The sequence below is a fragment of the Pleurodeles waltl genome, chromosome 8 (genome assembly GCF_031143425.1).
Source record: "Pleurodeles waltl isolate 20211129_DDA chromosome 8, aPleWal1.hap1.20221129, whole genome shotgun sequence".
NCBI lineage: Eukaryota > Metazoa > Chordata > Amphibia > Caudata > Salamandridae > Pleurodeles > Pleurodeles waltl.
The window spans coordinates 873889839-873905355 of NC_090447.1; the positions used below are offsets into that span (position 1 = coordinate 873889839).

Genomic DNA, 15517 nt, shown 5'->3' on the forward strand with positions numbered 1-15517 from the left:
CGAATGAAAAGTACCTGCCTCAGGTGTGCCAGTGAACTAGACAGATGGACTGGCTTTGGAAGAGGTACAGCCTGGCACAAGAGCACTGCCACCCCTGCCCACAAGCATTCCCTCTTCCCACCCGAGTAAGAAATCTCGTTTCTGCGCCGAGACGTGCCGATGACGGCGAGCTTTACCTCTCCGTGATGTTCTTGGCCGTCTGCAGGAAGCGGGCATGGTCGTTCTCCTTGAGGGACTGCTCGGCTTGAGAGATGAGGGACGTCGACCGCTCGATGCACTGCTTGCAGTTGGCAATCTGCTGCGCCAGTTTCCTCAGCCTCGACACCTTCCACGGGCAAGAAATGCACGATAAAAAAAGGCAAAAACGATTACTACGGTTTTTAGTATTCCACTCACAAACCTAGCACATTCGCTGTGGATTTTCTCATTTTATCCAAGTAAGACAGACCAAACTTGCTCAATACTAAATAACACTTAACATACTGCCAATAAAGCAAATGCATAAATAACGTAGAATTGTTTCAATCTTTCTAATATTCGAGAATCAGGGAGGGGCGGGGGGGGGGGGGCAAACTGCACGCGAGCTAAAACAAACACAGCTGAGCTATTTTGCTTCACAACGGGCGTCATTTCCTGCCACCTTGGGTTTCCAGGATAACCAACACACTGTTTCAACAACCGTTTCCTGCGGAGTTAAAATGAAATGAAAGAATGGTACTGGGCGAGCATCTGCAATTCGGAGGGGTTTTACTGACGCACCCCAGGGAGAACCTCGAGACAAAAGTATACAATACATGGGACTAGCACCAGGGGACAGGGTAGAGCAAACCCACTCAAACTGCATTCTGTTCCTTTAGAGGGCAGTCTAAATCACACTGTACAAGGAGAGCAGCCACCAAACACCATGCTCCCATATTCAAATGTATTATTGGCCGGCCTTTGGCAAGCAACAGCTTGGCCGATGCCCGGGGGGTCAACATTCAGAGGCTCACGGTGAGGCCTCCTTCAGAGATTCATGCAGCAGTCCGGCTTCCATCTCGATGACTGACTTCAAAGAAATAGTGTGTTTAGTCCTTGTTTCTGAGGCTGCCGCCGCAACCGTTCGTCATACAAGTAAACCTCCGCATCTTTACTCTCCCCTCCTATTTATTAACACAGTTCACGGGGCCCAAAAAATGTACCTGCCCGCCCACATCCTGAGACAATGAAACAGGATGGCTGATTTGAAATCATCACCCTTTCACCAGGTCAAAATCACAACCGCTCAAACCAACATCTGAGGCAGTGACATCAAAGAGATTAAAAAAATATGTATCATGTTTCAAAGAAAATTACAAACTTGGAATAAGTGTAATTATCAACCATCGACCAAAACCGGGTGCACCCATGATGACAAGTGTGAAGTCGCGATGAGGAACAGTTTGGAGCCCTTATACCTCAATGCACTGCTATAATGTATTGAATAACTAGCAACAAATATCCGAGAATTTGCATCATAGGCGGCGGACTGGCATAATTTACAGCCGCACTGCCACAATTTATTTAAGTACTCCCGTCCTATGGCCAGGTCTGCCAGATTATCACAAGGTACTAATAAAATATACTAGGTAGCCATCATAGTCCCAGGTACCATCATCAAACGCCCAGTTAAACCATCATTCCCATATGTTCTACGATAATTCTGCACACTGCTATAACGATTCTGGGTACTACTATTATAATTCGAGGTATTCTCAGTATGTTTCAAAAGCCGACATAACGTTCCCAGGTATCAACAAACATACAGGTCCCCACAAAGATGTATATACAGCCACCATATGTCAATGTATAGCCAGCTAATTTCCAGGTACAACACTCAATGTTAACGTTGTTCTGGGGAACCACACGCAAATGTTTGCAAGTTTCTCAATTGAATAATTTAAATTCATGAGGAGATAACTGAATCCAGATTACTCGTGGGATCCTAGATTATTCTCCTATAAAGTGGTGCGTTAACCAATAGTACTTTGTTTATGCATACTATGGGACTAAAAATAAAATGAGTTTCTTACATAAGGTACCTTGAGTGTCATCTGACCTACTGTACCCAAGAAGATATTAATGCACATGTGGATTAGGGCTCCAACAGTGAAGATGGTTTCAAGTAACTGGATTCACCTCTGCAACCCCTCCTAGTACATGGCATATAACTAGAACTAAATTAAAATATAAATGTGCCTCAATCTAATTACACAAGTAGGAGGACAGCAGTGAACTATACAACTGGACTGATTATTGTCAACTTGCCTCGTGTACTACTTCAAGAACATAAGAGCCTTTAAAAAGATCCTATATTGAGATGAAACACGTCAGCTTTGGACTGTGATAATTTCTTATGCTCTTACAGTACATATCATCTGTACAACTAAACTACTATGCAGTAATTTGCCATGTGTTGGTTTTAATATGTCGGTGGTCCCTTTTTGGAGAAAAACTTTCCTTGAACCTAACTGCTATGGGGAACAATGTTACATAATTGTGAAACATGGAAACTTTTGTATGTGCTGTCCCTGAACAAACAGTTATTTGTACTGCACTTCATTTTTGCAGGGATTGGTTTGAGCTATGGACCCACAAAGAATTGGGTGACTTTGGATAAGCACCAACATTCCGCGTATTATTTTATTTTTTACCCAGGAGATAATGTTCTCAGGGTACGCATCAGTTGTTATCACAGTTGCTCTCTACTTCCTATTACAGTCAACCTAATCTCCAAGTAGTGCACTTATAACCCTAGGTCAGCCATCATATGAATATATGAAGCCATCACATTCCCAGGGTTAACTATCAATTACATTTTTTTAAAAGAATGCTCTGAGGATGGGGTTATTGAAGTCAATTCCGTGAAAGATGACAAAAGATGACGGAATGGACTGCACATGCGGCAGGATGCATGACAATGATTCCGTAGACCGAATTTAAATTTGTTGGCTTTGGCGAGAGAAGAAGGTTAAGGTCTAACCCAGAATAAAATTGAATGCTCTAACAGGAGTCTTTTCTAAGCTGTTCATGACCCACAATGTCGCAGGCTGCTGAAAGGCAGAGAATAACGAGAGTTGGTTTCTCTTTTTTCATCCAAGGGAAGCAAGAGTTAGTCTCCACTGTTTGACCGGTGCCAATTCAGTGTCTTTCCCAGCCTGAAACGAGATCAATGGTCATGAAAATATGGTTGAGTTGCTGGCATGCTTTAAGGGTTGAGTTGTGGCCGACACCCACATACATCATATCCTCATTATTTGAAGACAAAATCAGCATATTATTTCTTATATTATGGCTGGGTATGTACAATATACAACCCTAGAACGAAGTCCAACAACACACAGGATTAAGAAACTTATAGGAAGAAGGAGGTGGCAAAGTGCATTAACAGTAGCTTTATGGGAATCCTAACAGATTATTATAATTTGAACATCGTCGAACAACACTTCTTCAGTAACGCATGCTATAGCTTGCTCTGTTTTATATTGCAGGGGTAAGGTGGAAGTGAAAAATTATATATACAATGGCCCTTTCAACCAAAAGTAAAGATTAACAGTTACTACAGAGGTTCAGGATTGTATTGAGGGTCATTTTCTAGACATACAGCTCTATATTTCTTCATGGATATGGCAACCAGTGGCACGCAATGATGACAATTCAAGCTTCTCATGGAAATTTGCCCGGAAGTTCCTCTGGAAGAGGGAAAACTCAACTGCGTTTTGGTGCCATTCAATTGGTGAGAGCAGGAGACAAAAAAAATATACCTTGGCAACATAGGGCAAAATGTAATAAATGCCAGCAGGTAACTGTGTCCCTCCATTCTTGGATGCAGGGTCAAAATATGTGACCAGCAAACAGGAAGAAACTTCAGGGGAACTCTTGAGGCCTTTAGTGCTCTGCTCAGCAACAAAAGCCTTATAAATCTAAATAATGTTGAAGCATAGTGTTGTAAATTTGAAGAGGCACCACTATTCTGAGTGTACCTAAGCTCCTTTGTGGAATACAGTTACCCAATTCTGTTAACAGACTTGTATTGTAAGGGCTCCTTACCCGTCACCTCGATAAACAATGCTGTCACTTTCTCCAGATCTACCAAGCAATACTGATGTTAATTCCACACTTACTGATTCTAGACGGAAAAGTAGCTATCTTAAAACTTAATAAGCATTTTTTTTATTCCTCATGAAAAGTAAAAATATGAAAATCTTTGTAGTGGGGAACTCAAACATAGATTTAGGAGTTTCTTGCTCTTCAACACACATATGCTTATGCACTGGAAGGTGTAACAAGCAGAACCACGAGTTAACAGATGGCACGGTGTCCTAAATTCTGTTGAATAGGACATCTTCAAGAAACATGAATACAGTGGTTTAGTCTTGTTACGGGAAAAAGCAGTGTGTCTGTGGTTGAATCGACGAGGCAGAATCTTGAAGCCTACGGGCAATACAGATTATATTTAGCAAAGCGTTATCATTAAAAATGTCAAACTCTAAAAGTCTGGCAAGCAGGTTTGAAACAGGCCAAGACCTTCTCCAGAAACACACAGTTCAAACCAATACAATACAATATTCTGCATCGCACCTACTTGACGTCAAGTAGATTGCACAAGATCTTGTCTGCAGCATCAAGTATATGCCCGAGATGTCGGACTGAGGAAGCTGACCTCATGCATTTTGGTCATACCCTGCAGTAGATGACTGCAGCACTCAGCCATACAGAAGAAGTATTAAATTAGAACTGGATCCTGGATCTTGTATATTGGGTCTAATAAAAAGACCTTAAATGTAAAATGACATGCACATTTCCTGTTCTCTGATTTATATTAGCTAATAGAGAACTGGTTCTGGCCTGCAAAGCAAACAGCCCACAAAGCAAACAGGCACCAGAGAAACAGAGAAAGCTAGCAAGATGGGCAGAACCTTAGGGTGACCAATAAATGGCACACAAGACTAGGGGTGGGCAAACCTAAGTAGAGGAATTGGACAAATTTTTATTGAAACTGTCCTAAAAAGGCGATGTCAGACCTCCTTGAGGGATAGACATATTGTGTGGTAAGCATGACGTAGGTGGCATTGCGCCCATGACCCTCTTCTACCTCATCGCTCGCCTGTCCACAGAACGGGCTAAACTGAGTGTAAGCGCTTGAAGGTTAATCAGTTGGGAAAACAAAGCAGTTGAATTAGGTCTTCTAATCATATGGTACAAGAAACCTATACCTGCAGGCTTATGGTGGAATGGGAAGTGTACAGCACAAGGTCAGCCATGATATCACTAAAACAGCATTATAATGGTGCCCATCTGTGTATCGTTATATGCTGATATCTGAATGTTTAACAATACAATGTACATATGAGAAAGTCGAATATCATTGTATCCATCAACCGTATGTATTTGTAGCAAAAATCCAATAAAATGCATTGTTTTAAAAAAGAGAGAATACAAATTACATTCCACAAATGCAAGCTTAGGTGCAACTCTGTCCTCGAGCTGCTCGATTTTACTCTAGACCTGTAGGCAGATTTCCTTTCTGACCATACTTGAGTACCAATCAACTCTTTCGTGTCCCAACCTTTAGCATCACTGAAGGAGATCCTGCCTTTAGAGAGGTGTTCTTAAACAGACTCCGGAAGTCTTTGCTCGGCGTGAGCTCTAAAGAGCAAGCCCCGAAATGTGACCTCCGTGAACAGTGGTCGTCAAAGGATGCGCAGTCTGCCTTGGCCTGCAGGGCGCCTTTATTTGAAGCCTATTAGCGAAGCATGACAGCGAAGCGAAGGGCTTTAAACGCTCTTTAGCTTTCTGCTAATTTACACATTCCATGAAAGAGGAACAGCTCTGCTCGGCTCCACTTCAGAGGTGGCAGGACGAAGCTACAAGCAGCAGGGTTCGCTGCTCCTCAGCAGGCACTGTTCATGTTAATGAGCTGCTGTGAAGGCGACCCCAGGCTGGAAGTGCTGATGAAGAGCCTAAGTAAGCGGAGAGCCTCATCTTCACACTAGAACCAGGGGGCATATTTAATGTAAAACTCCTACAAACTGAAGCAGGATGCTGCGAATTCAGACCACAACACTTTTGCACTGTGAACGCAATTAAATATCAATCATTTCTTAAAGAGGAAAGAGCAAAATGGTTGGAAGGACTTCAAAATTGAACTTTCAGTTTGCTGTATCGGGAGATTCCTGAAGAACACCTTAACAGGTCTTCGACATTTTATTTTGGTCAGAACCTGCGTACCTTTAATACAGCACATAGTGGTGCGCATAAGTCGCTTTCACCTGCACCAGGGTGGTGAATTTAAATAGCTAATCAGGTAATGCTAACATCCAAAGGAAAGGGTCCATAACAACCTTTATTCTAGTTCTAGTAATATATCTTTCTGGTCTCAATAAAGTCGGAGTCTAGGCATTGAAACAATGCACCTGAAGGCACCAAGGGAGTGCCAGATCCCACAATCCAGTTCTTTTCAATCTCATTATCTGTAGGTCTCTGCGCCGCCATGAACCACCCTCTTGTGGCTGTAACATGCCTTTAATTCTGTTACTATTCCCTTCCTACAGTGTCTTTGGGATGTGGCAGCATTAAAATGGGGCACCCTTGTCCAAAGGGACATCAGTAACGGGGCAGAGGTCTAGACAGTAGTTACAGTTCACATAAGCCTGCTGTCAACAAATACAAAATGTACTTTTCCTGTCCCAAGGTCAGTAGTCAGACTGAAAAACAGAAATGAGTTCCAATACAAACATAAGATAGGGCTCAATTGCCACATTTTGGAAGATGGGACAAGCTTTTGTCTATGGAGGTAAGGCTTTTAATTTGGAATCAGCCTAATTTTCCAAATGGAACTCCTCCGTGATTATGGTTCAGTAAAGTATAGTAAATGAAGTGGTACCCACTAGAGATTCTGCTTACTGTAATGTACAATGGTGACATAAGTTGGCCTTAACTTCTGGACCACACTTCAGTAGATGATCCTGCTAGCCCTGGACAGTGCATGCATTATTAAACAGTAGACATTGCAATTTAGTCTCTAATGGGAATTTTAATCCCAAGATTTGTAGGCGATCCTTTGTACAACAAAGAGGATTTGTAATAGGATCAAGAGCATACAAGCCCAAAAAATATCAATGTGTTCAAGAGCTGCATAGTTTCCTTAGTCGAGCAGAGACTAGTGTTGAGATACCAGGGCTATCCTGTATCGGACAATCCATGATTAAGGCCTGTACATGTCAAAACAATAAAATATCACATTCACTATCTCTGCAGACACACACAAAGAAATTACAACCCTATTATGATGGGCATCATGTTATTGGGGCTGATGGGCGACTCCTTCTAAGAATGTGAGATTATAGTCTTAGAGCCCGCCGTAGTGGGCTATACAGGTCACTAAAGGCCCACCCCAGCGTTGAAGCCAAAGGCAAGGGCCTTTAACAAGGAAGCGTGACTTTAATGGCCCGTATAGCCCAGCTATGAAGGGCTATAAGGCTATTAGAACATTCTGCCTCTAGAGGGCAGAATGTTCTAATATATAAAACAAAGGCTTCACAGAGTCTTAACAGATTGAAGTCCCCTCAGGCTCTGTGAGGCCTTGGTTCACAGCTGTTGCTGTGAACAAAGGACATTGGAATGTTGACGCTACTGTCTTTTACCAACCATTAGAAGCCCAGAGCACTCCATTGTCTCCAATGGAGCTCTCAACATTCCAATGTTGTAATACTGAATTAACTTTGAAGTTACAACTGGGTTTCATACAAAGGTTCATTGGCACCCTGTGATGCAGGGCATCATATCAGCACTACAAAGAATGAACAAGTATCTTGTGCACTTAAACAGGAAAAATAGCTAGGCTTCAGATACCTCCTTGGAGATGACACTTACATGGCAGACAGTTAACAAGACAAGCCTTTGTTTTTCGTTTCACTGATGTGGCTTAATAGGGACATTAGGAACTAGGAAAGTACAAAAAAGTCATACCAACACAGAAATAGATTTCAGAAAAGCACATTTGATTGAACACATAGAACATTTACATGCTGGGAAATACAAAGGAAAGGAAAACAGCGATTTAGGTATAATGTGAAAATGTTTGTGCAACATGTTCTCAACAGGAAATTTAAAATGACTGTATTGTATGCCACAAGGGGCTACATATCATTTGTGTTGCTACAAGGGACGCTATCTTCTCAGTAGAAGTGTTGAAAGAGTCTTAGACGTAGATGAAGCTCGAATCAGAGCGCAACAAAATGCTTCGAAGGAGATGAGAGAGCGTCAGAGGACCTGATCTTGGGACATTGATTTGAGGACAGCACCGGAGTGGATAAGGTTCTGAGACTGTAGACAATTCAGCACATTACCCATCTAAGGTTACCACCTCCCCTCTCCCGTTAAAGATAACAAAGCAGAGAAAGGTTTCACAGTTATGTCAAATAAGCCATCATGATGAAATTGATAATTTGTTACCATTTACTATGTCAAATGCTCTACTGGTTTAAATGTGTGTTGATTCTGCATACATCCCCCAAAACGCTTGGAGGGGCACAACGACACCATTAAACACCAGGATAGATCCTGATACACACTGTTCATTCTTGCACCACCACTGGCTGCCTGGTGTGCACAGCGATGTAGAGTGTATCAGGTCAGGGGATTACTGTACCTACTATGCAGTCATGTTAAGTGTGTTTACATATAGCACACTTCTGCCAATTGCAAGTCCTTTTAGTGCCTTTGGATGTAGACATTGGTCTTTGCAGTTGGGATCTGCCCTTATATTTCTTGGGGTCTTAGCACAGGCCTTACCACACTTCATGTGAGAATGATCTGCTGGATGGTGGGCTTTCCTTGCAGTTGTGCAATGCAATCGGCCATCCAAACCCATGTCAGGGTAAATAGTATAAGTGTTCTCTCAAAGCTGCACCAATATAAGGGTGCAGGTATTTGACTAACAAATCAGTGAGAGCTGAAATTTGTGGTTTCAGGGTCTTATTTTGTACGTGGTATTACTGCTCTAGTCAAGTTTAGCCTGCCTTCCTCAGAGATCTGTCGGCATACATGCAATTTGATGATTGATGTGCATGTTTTAACGTATGTTAAAGTTGAACTGCTCTCCTCCTGGAGCCCGAGTATAAGTGTGTGGTTGGGTGTGATTTCATGGCTCCTGGAATTAATGATCAGAGAAGATCTACATTGGTAAGCTAACTCACATTGTGCCTGTTCATATTTCTTTTTACCATGTGTTTGTTCTGTTCTCAAAGGTCTCTGCTACCAAAGACAGATGGGTTTCTTAAGAGTTTTTATTTTATCACTTATTTTGCTTCTTTACGCGGTTCAAGTTGTAGATTCATCAGTTAGGTCGAGGTATGGTCCGGATTATGATCTTAAACCTGTTAATCTTAGGGGGCATTCAATCAATAAATATTTATAAAGCGCAGCTCATCACCCAGGGGGGTCTCAAGGGGCAGATAGGAATGCCAAGCAGGTGGTGGTAGCATGATGATGCAAGGAGAGTGAGGAAAGGCTTCGGGCTGCAGATGTGGTCCAAGCCCCATTATTGGTTTGCTTCTTGTATTGAAGGAAAAATGTCATTCACCTTTATAATTATCTGCCACGCTCTTCAGAGGCCTTTTCTTATCACAGCCCTGGGGTTCCCTGAATGTAAAAAAACGTGTAATCTCTATCATGTGTTTTTAACTGTTTTGGTAAAAAGGCCTTGCCTACCTAGCAAGGTCAGGACCTACATGTCGAAATATCGAGGAAATGCACTTTTCCAAATACTCTGTAATTGTTGATTAATAAAGGAGAGAGCTTTAATGACTAATACTTCATTTCTTCGGCAGATATCCAACTGGTTCCCCTGTGTCATTATAGCGTTATTAAATGTTTTCTGACACTAATGAGAAGGAAAGATGGAGCTAGGGCATCATTGGACTGCTTAAAAATGGTGCCTGATTCAGGTTTTTCAATGCAATGCGAGTCTCTTTGCAGGAAGATCTGGCTGCGATAGCATGTAAATGAGCAAACAGATGCGGTGAGGAATTAGGGGAAAATTAAAAAAAATTAAAAAGTAGAACAATGCTTTGTGTAATGTGTTTGATTTGACTAGTCTTGTGGTGAAATAAAATTATTAAGTTCGGAGCCTCTCGGGTATTGGCGTAAAACATGTTTTTAATCACTCATTGTTTCGTAGACTGACTAGCTGGTTGACTTGGCCATCAAACACTCCAAGAGAAAGACGGGCACAGCGGTTTTTAGCAGCTGAAAGTTTAAGTATTTCAAATAAAATCTGGCTAAAATGTGAGGTCTTTAATCTTCCCGAATGAAAGAATATGACTATATTACACTAAAGCAGGGTTGCAGTGATATATGATCATTAGCGAATTCACTCTTAATTGGCAACAGACCTACACTGTGATTCGATCACATAAAATTACTAATCATGTTCATTATATCCTATATATTTCCATTTGTATGCACTGCGAGCTGCTCCCCTGCAGCAGTGAAGCCAGCCAAACACCCACCTGCACTGTAAGTGATTACCTGCACAAATGAGTTTGCACTGGTGGCAGCGTACCAGAAAGATTTTATTGGTAACACGTGCTGCTAACAGAGCCTCATTCCTTTGAGCTTTTCAGCTCCTAGGTTTTCCTATGGCACACTTTAGAGGGATGCCAGAAGACTTTGCTATTTGACTATTGTTATGGATGACCGAGCAGTGTGCCTGTGGCACGAGGAGCTATTTTTGAGGTGCCTGCCGTTCTCATGGAGGGGCAGACAGCTTCTCAGGAAACAAGTCGGTGCCCTTTCCTTCCCCAGGTGGTGCAGCCTATAGTCAATACGTTTTATTTAGTTGTTTACATTGTTTGGTAAGCTTCGGAGCCCTGGCAACATCATGGTAAAGATACAGCAATATAGTTAAAAGGAACTGTGAAGTGTAGTTAGAGTCCGACTGGATCGGAAGTCCTGATTTTGTAGTCTTTAGTCACTACCCTTGTTTGTAATCGCTTGTAGGCACGACGAAGAAGTGTGGGTGATTGCTTCCAGTGCGGAGTGTGGTGTTTTGCGTTTTGTAGAGTCTGAGACTCCCAAGCCTCGCTATCTGTGTTTTAGACATGTGGGCCCTGTTTGTGGAATCGGATTGGAAAAGATTGAGAAAAGTCTCCAGCTGGTTTGTAATGAGTTTTTATTTTTTCCTGTGTCCTAGCCCCAATAAGACTTATGAATAGAGGATATAACTTTGAATTTTAATTTTATCCCACTAGGAGCCAGCAAAGAGCTTTCAGTGCTGACTTCACATGGTCTTGTATCATGAGGTTGAGACAATCAGTTGCCCGATTGTGCTGTTGCAACTGGTCTGCTGGTGTCTTGGGCAGAACTGTGTATATTATGTTGCAATAGATTGGAGAAGGCACAAGCAAGGCTTGGATTAGACACACTTTATGTTGTGTTTTTAGGGCGAGGGAGGGAGGATCTTCCTTAGCACTGGACGATGGAAAATGTCGTTTATAATATTAATGTGTGTGGCTGAAGATAAGTTTATGTCAAAGATGACCCTAAGTTTTTCTATTTCCCGATAAGGGATACTGAAAACTGTATGGAGCCTTGGCACATTAGGGTGGCTCATTCGCATTTATCAAAGATGGTGAGGAGTTATTTTCAAAGCATGGTTTTTGTTCCAATCATTTGTCAAAGGATAAAGTTTTGTCCACGGAGTACTTGTAGTTGTTTTCCTACCTCTTCCTCCAGAATTGCTCTAGATTCATGGACATGATTTAGTAGTTACATTGCACCTATACAAGAACGTTGAGAGGGTCAAAATTGCTTTAAATTCTGGGGTCTCATTAATAAGGCTTTAGAAAACAGCTTAGCAACAACAGCCCTGCACTGGAGTTTGCGCTGTACTTACTATACTGGGCTTTAGCGAACAGACAGTGAAAGTGAACAGTCACTGGAAAAAGACCAGCCAGGTCCAGAATTGTCACTCTGCACTGAGTGGTGGTATTTATAAGATTCAAGTTCACTTAAGTAGGCCCTCCCGAATTCATGATCCTGAGCTTTGTGTAGATGTGGGACTTTTTATGAGTGAAATGTGTCGGAAGTGGAGTAGAGAGAAATAGAAGTTCTGAAGCTGCTGCATCCGTAAGTGGCAAAAAGTTAATGTATGTTTTTTTCTCTCATAACCGTAGAAAGTTTGTTTTTCATTGCTGGCAAAGTTACAAAGTTACAGCCTGGTTAACAGGGATAGAGGTCAACTCTTCAGTATGGAATCACTACACTGGTACTGAAGCCAGGCCAGAACAGCGCATCCTGTGTAAAAAAAAAAACAAAAAAACAAAAAAACAGGAGAGCCAGTGCCAGACTTTCATATTGTAATCTTTTTATGTTCACCACATGAAACAGTCATACTGGACAAAGCCATGAACCTATAAATTCCTCTGCAAGAAACCCATCTTCCTGCAGAATGTTCCCACAGAAGGTATGTGAGCGCTTTCTGTAAGACTAAGATACTGTCGGCTAGATCATTGTGCAGGCTGTCCTAATGCATTGCTTCCATAATCCAGAATTTTGGAAGTTCCTCAGGACAGCTTTAAGTGTATCTACATTCACATCTCTCTCTCGTCATTATGTGGTCTTATTGAGTCTCTCCTTCATTCTCATGTTCTATTTATATGTCACAAGATTCCTTCTGGTATTTAACGAAGATAACTGAATAACTGGCCACTGCACATTTAAGGAGAACATTGCACTCCATCAGGCCTAATAAAGGAGGTGGATGACTTCTGGTTGGGTTCAGGGGACTTCTTAGTTTGGATGAGCTATATTTTCAGTGGAGGGGATAGATGTGACTTCTGTGCAGTATTGTTAGAAAAGAGCTGTACAACCCTCTCCGCAGTCTAAGGGACTAAACATGACATGAGCAATCAGTATGATGTCTCCAACTAACAAACAAAACAGCACATGCTTTCTTTAATACTTCAAAGAACTTTCCGACAGTTACAACTGGGTGTCATACCGGATTGTTTACCAGTGAATGAATACCTGTATTTTTGGGATTGATCTTCAAGTATAGAATTTCACTGGTCTTCAAGTAATCCTTGTAGGGTAGAATTTAAACTTTGATATCTGACCATATGGCGTAAAGTGCCTCCCCCTTGCATAGATGTAAAAACACCTCAAAACACAATTCTATTTGATAGCACTTACCTTTCCCTCTTTAATTTTAGTTCCAATAATTTGCCTTCTTTGCTGGATAATTTCAATGAGTTGGTCACTTTCCTCTATTAGTTTATTCTCTTGCCTTGACGCATTCACCTAGAAAGAAAAGTTGTAATTGCTTTAATTGACGATTTACTGCGCAAATAAAAACTGATCTATTAGTTATAGCTTTTTACTCATAAGAGGACTTGAAGCACTTTACTATTTCCATTGTATTTTGAATGGAAATTGTTTAGTACTTTGAAATTTTTCAATGGATAAGAAATGGGCACGAGGAGTGATCTTCACCATCAAATAATAATTAGATTTTCACCTTGTACAACCTAAAATGAACCAATGGTTGATGTCCTCACATGCCACTATTATGCGGTGTGCCACTTTCTCCTTCCATGTTCCAATGCACAGCATTTCTGATCAAGTCACAGAAGAATAAATACAAATAAATACAAATTATGTTTTTATAAGGGGTCAATTGGGAGAAAAGGAACTCCTGTGTGCTCCATGTCCAAGCAAAAACGAATCATCTTCTCAACATCGTTGTAAATTTTTGGGCCAGCTATAGTTTGACAGTCTTAGTGCACTAATGACACCCCATTTCTGTTTAGCACCCTGTACCATTCTTACACCCTAGAAGTGCTTCTCTGTAGTCTGGATTGGAGATCCTTTTAAATCATGGTAGGTCAAATGGAGTCATTAATGGAAGGTGTCTAAATTGACATCAAAGCATGTGATTCCTTCTGTACAGAAGGGTAGCTATTCCATGTCCAGCACCTCTGGCCCTCAATCTGCATTCCTCTTATTGTAGATCTTTTTAATGTGCCAAATGTGATCCAAATCTTGGATCAGAGATCTAATGGAACAATGAAAATTCAGTTGCCTATCCCCTTTTGAACACAATGTGCTGCTTAAAACATTAGATTTTTTACTCTGTGAAGAAGTACACAAACTATTCATGGTGTCATTGGAAGCCCATCAGAAATTGAAAATTTGTTAGGATTCTGGCGAGTACGGGGTCATTAAAAAAATGGACTGAGGATTAAGGATCCCTTGGGACTTTTGATGGTTTGTAACAAAGGTGTGTTATCTCAGGCTAATTTAAAATGTCATGACCCAGCGACCTCAAAAAAGTGGTTAATGGTAGCCATTATTACATCTGATGAGGGGGCAAATTTTAAGAAGTGGGAGTTTCAATCAATTACCTTCACATCGAGGTTCGATGAACATATTTACACCATTATTTCAAGACATCTATTGCGGGTTTCATAGATACTTTACAAGAATACCTTCGGTTAGATTCGGATGGGGCTTTTGACAGAGTCAGTGGGCAAGTCAGTAGGGGCCGGGGTTTCTTTATATTAGCTCAATGCTTTGTTCAGAACCATTCCAAGTAAGGTGGGGAGATTCACTAATAATTTATATGACGGGAGAAATAAAATGATGAACTACTTTACTAACTTCCTTTTTACCAGACAGTTCAAAATGAGAGACAATGGAAAGAGGGGGGAGTCTAGGTAGGGAGAGAGATGAATGGGGTAGAGGTGCCAGGAGAGTGAGCAATGAAAGGAGAAACAGACCGGGCGAGAGACAGGAAGAGAACTGTAGACCTATTCGTGAATGTCTTCAGCCACAGCCAAAAAAATTTTTAATTTATAAAAATTGCCTTATAAAAATGCAGGACACAGTGGGTAAACCAGAGTCAGCTCTGGCATTGTGGTGTGCTCTGGCATTCTCTTTGACCGCACCGCAGTGGACCCATGAAGGGCGCTTTGTGTTGAGTGCTTCGAGGGAGTCAGTAAGGGAGGAGTAGTATATTTGCAAGACAGGTGTCGGCTGCTGTGCTGCTGATTTTAATACGCCCACCAGTAATGATCCGGCTTCTTATTGGGCCTCTTGATAAGCCATACCTTTACGTGTTCTTAAAGGGGCACAAGTCAGAGCCATTAACTGCTGCCATGGTATGGAGATTTACCATCCTATTTCTTAATGTAGCACATGCTTAGAAGTAATTACATGAATTGCACACTGTGTGTTTGATTAGGAATGCAAGACTTGCATTTGCCATGGGCAGGAACTCTGCTTAGAGCTCTTTCTACCAAGTGACCTGTAACTCAAGACAAGATATGCAAATACTTTTAAGAGCTATGGGCACCTTCTCAGAACTCTTAGACAAGTCCTAGATCAATAACTGGACAACTATTTGTAGGGCTACATATTTTTGTGTGACAGGACAAAATGATAAATGCTCTATAGATCCCTCTCGATGTTCAAGCTTGCCTTTTGGCTCCACGCT

The 15517-nt window shown here is 41.5% G+C and overlaps 1 protein-coding gene across 4 annotated transcripts in view; it reads right to left on the reverse strand.

The window, feature by feature from the left end:
• The window catches only part of MID1 (midline 1), a 513783-nt gene that overhangs the window by 80545 nt on the left and 417721 nt on the right, over positions 1-15517 (reverse strand). For all 4 annotated transcript variants that reach the window (XM_069205160.1, XM_069205158.1, XM_069205159.1 and 1 more), the window contains exons 4-5: positions 13216-13323; positions 177-325 (exon numbers count right to left, since the gene is read on the reverse strand). In XM_069205160.1, the coding sequence (XP_069061261.1) occupies positions 177-325; positions 13216-13323 (257 nt within the window). The remainder of the gene's footprint in view (positions 1-176; positions 326-13215; positions 13324-15517) is intronic.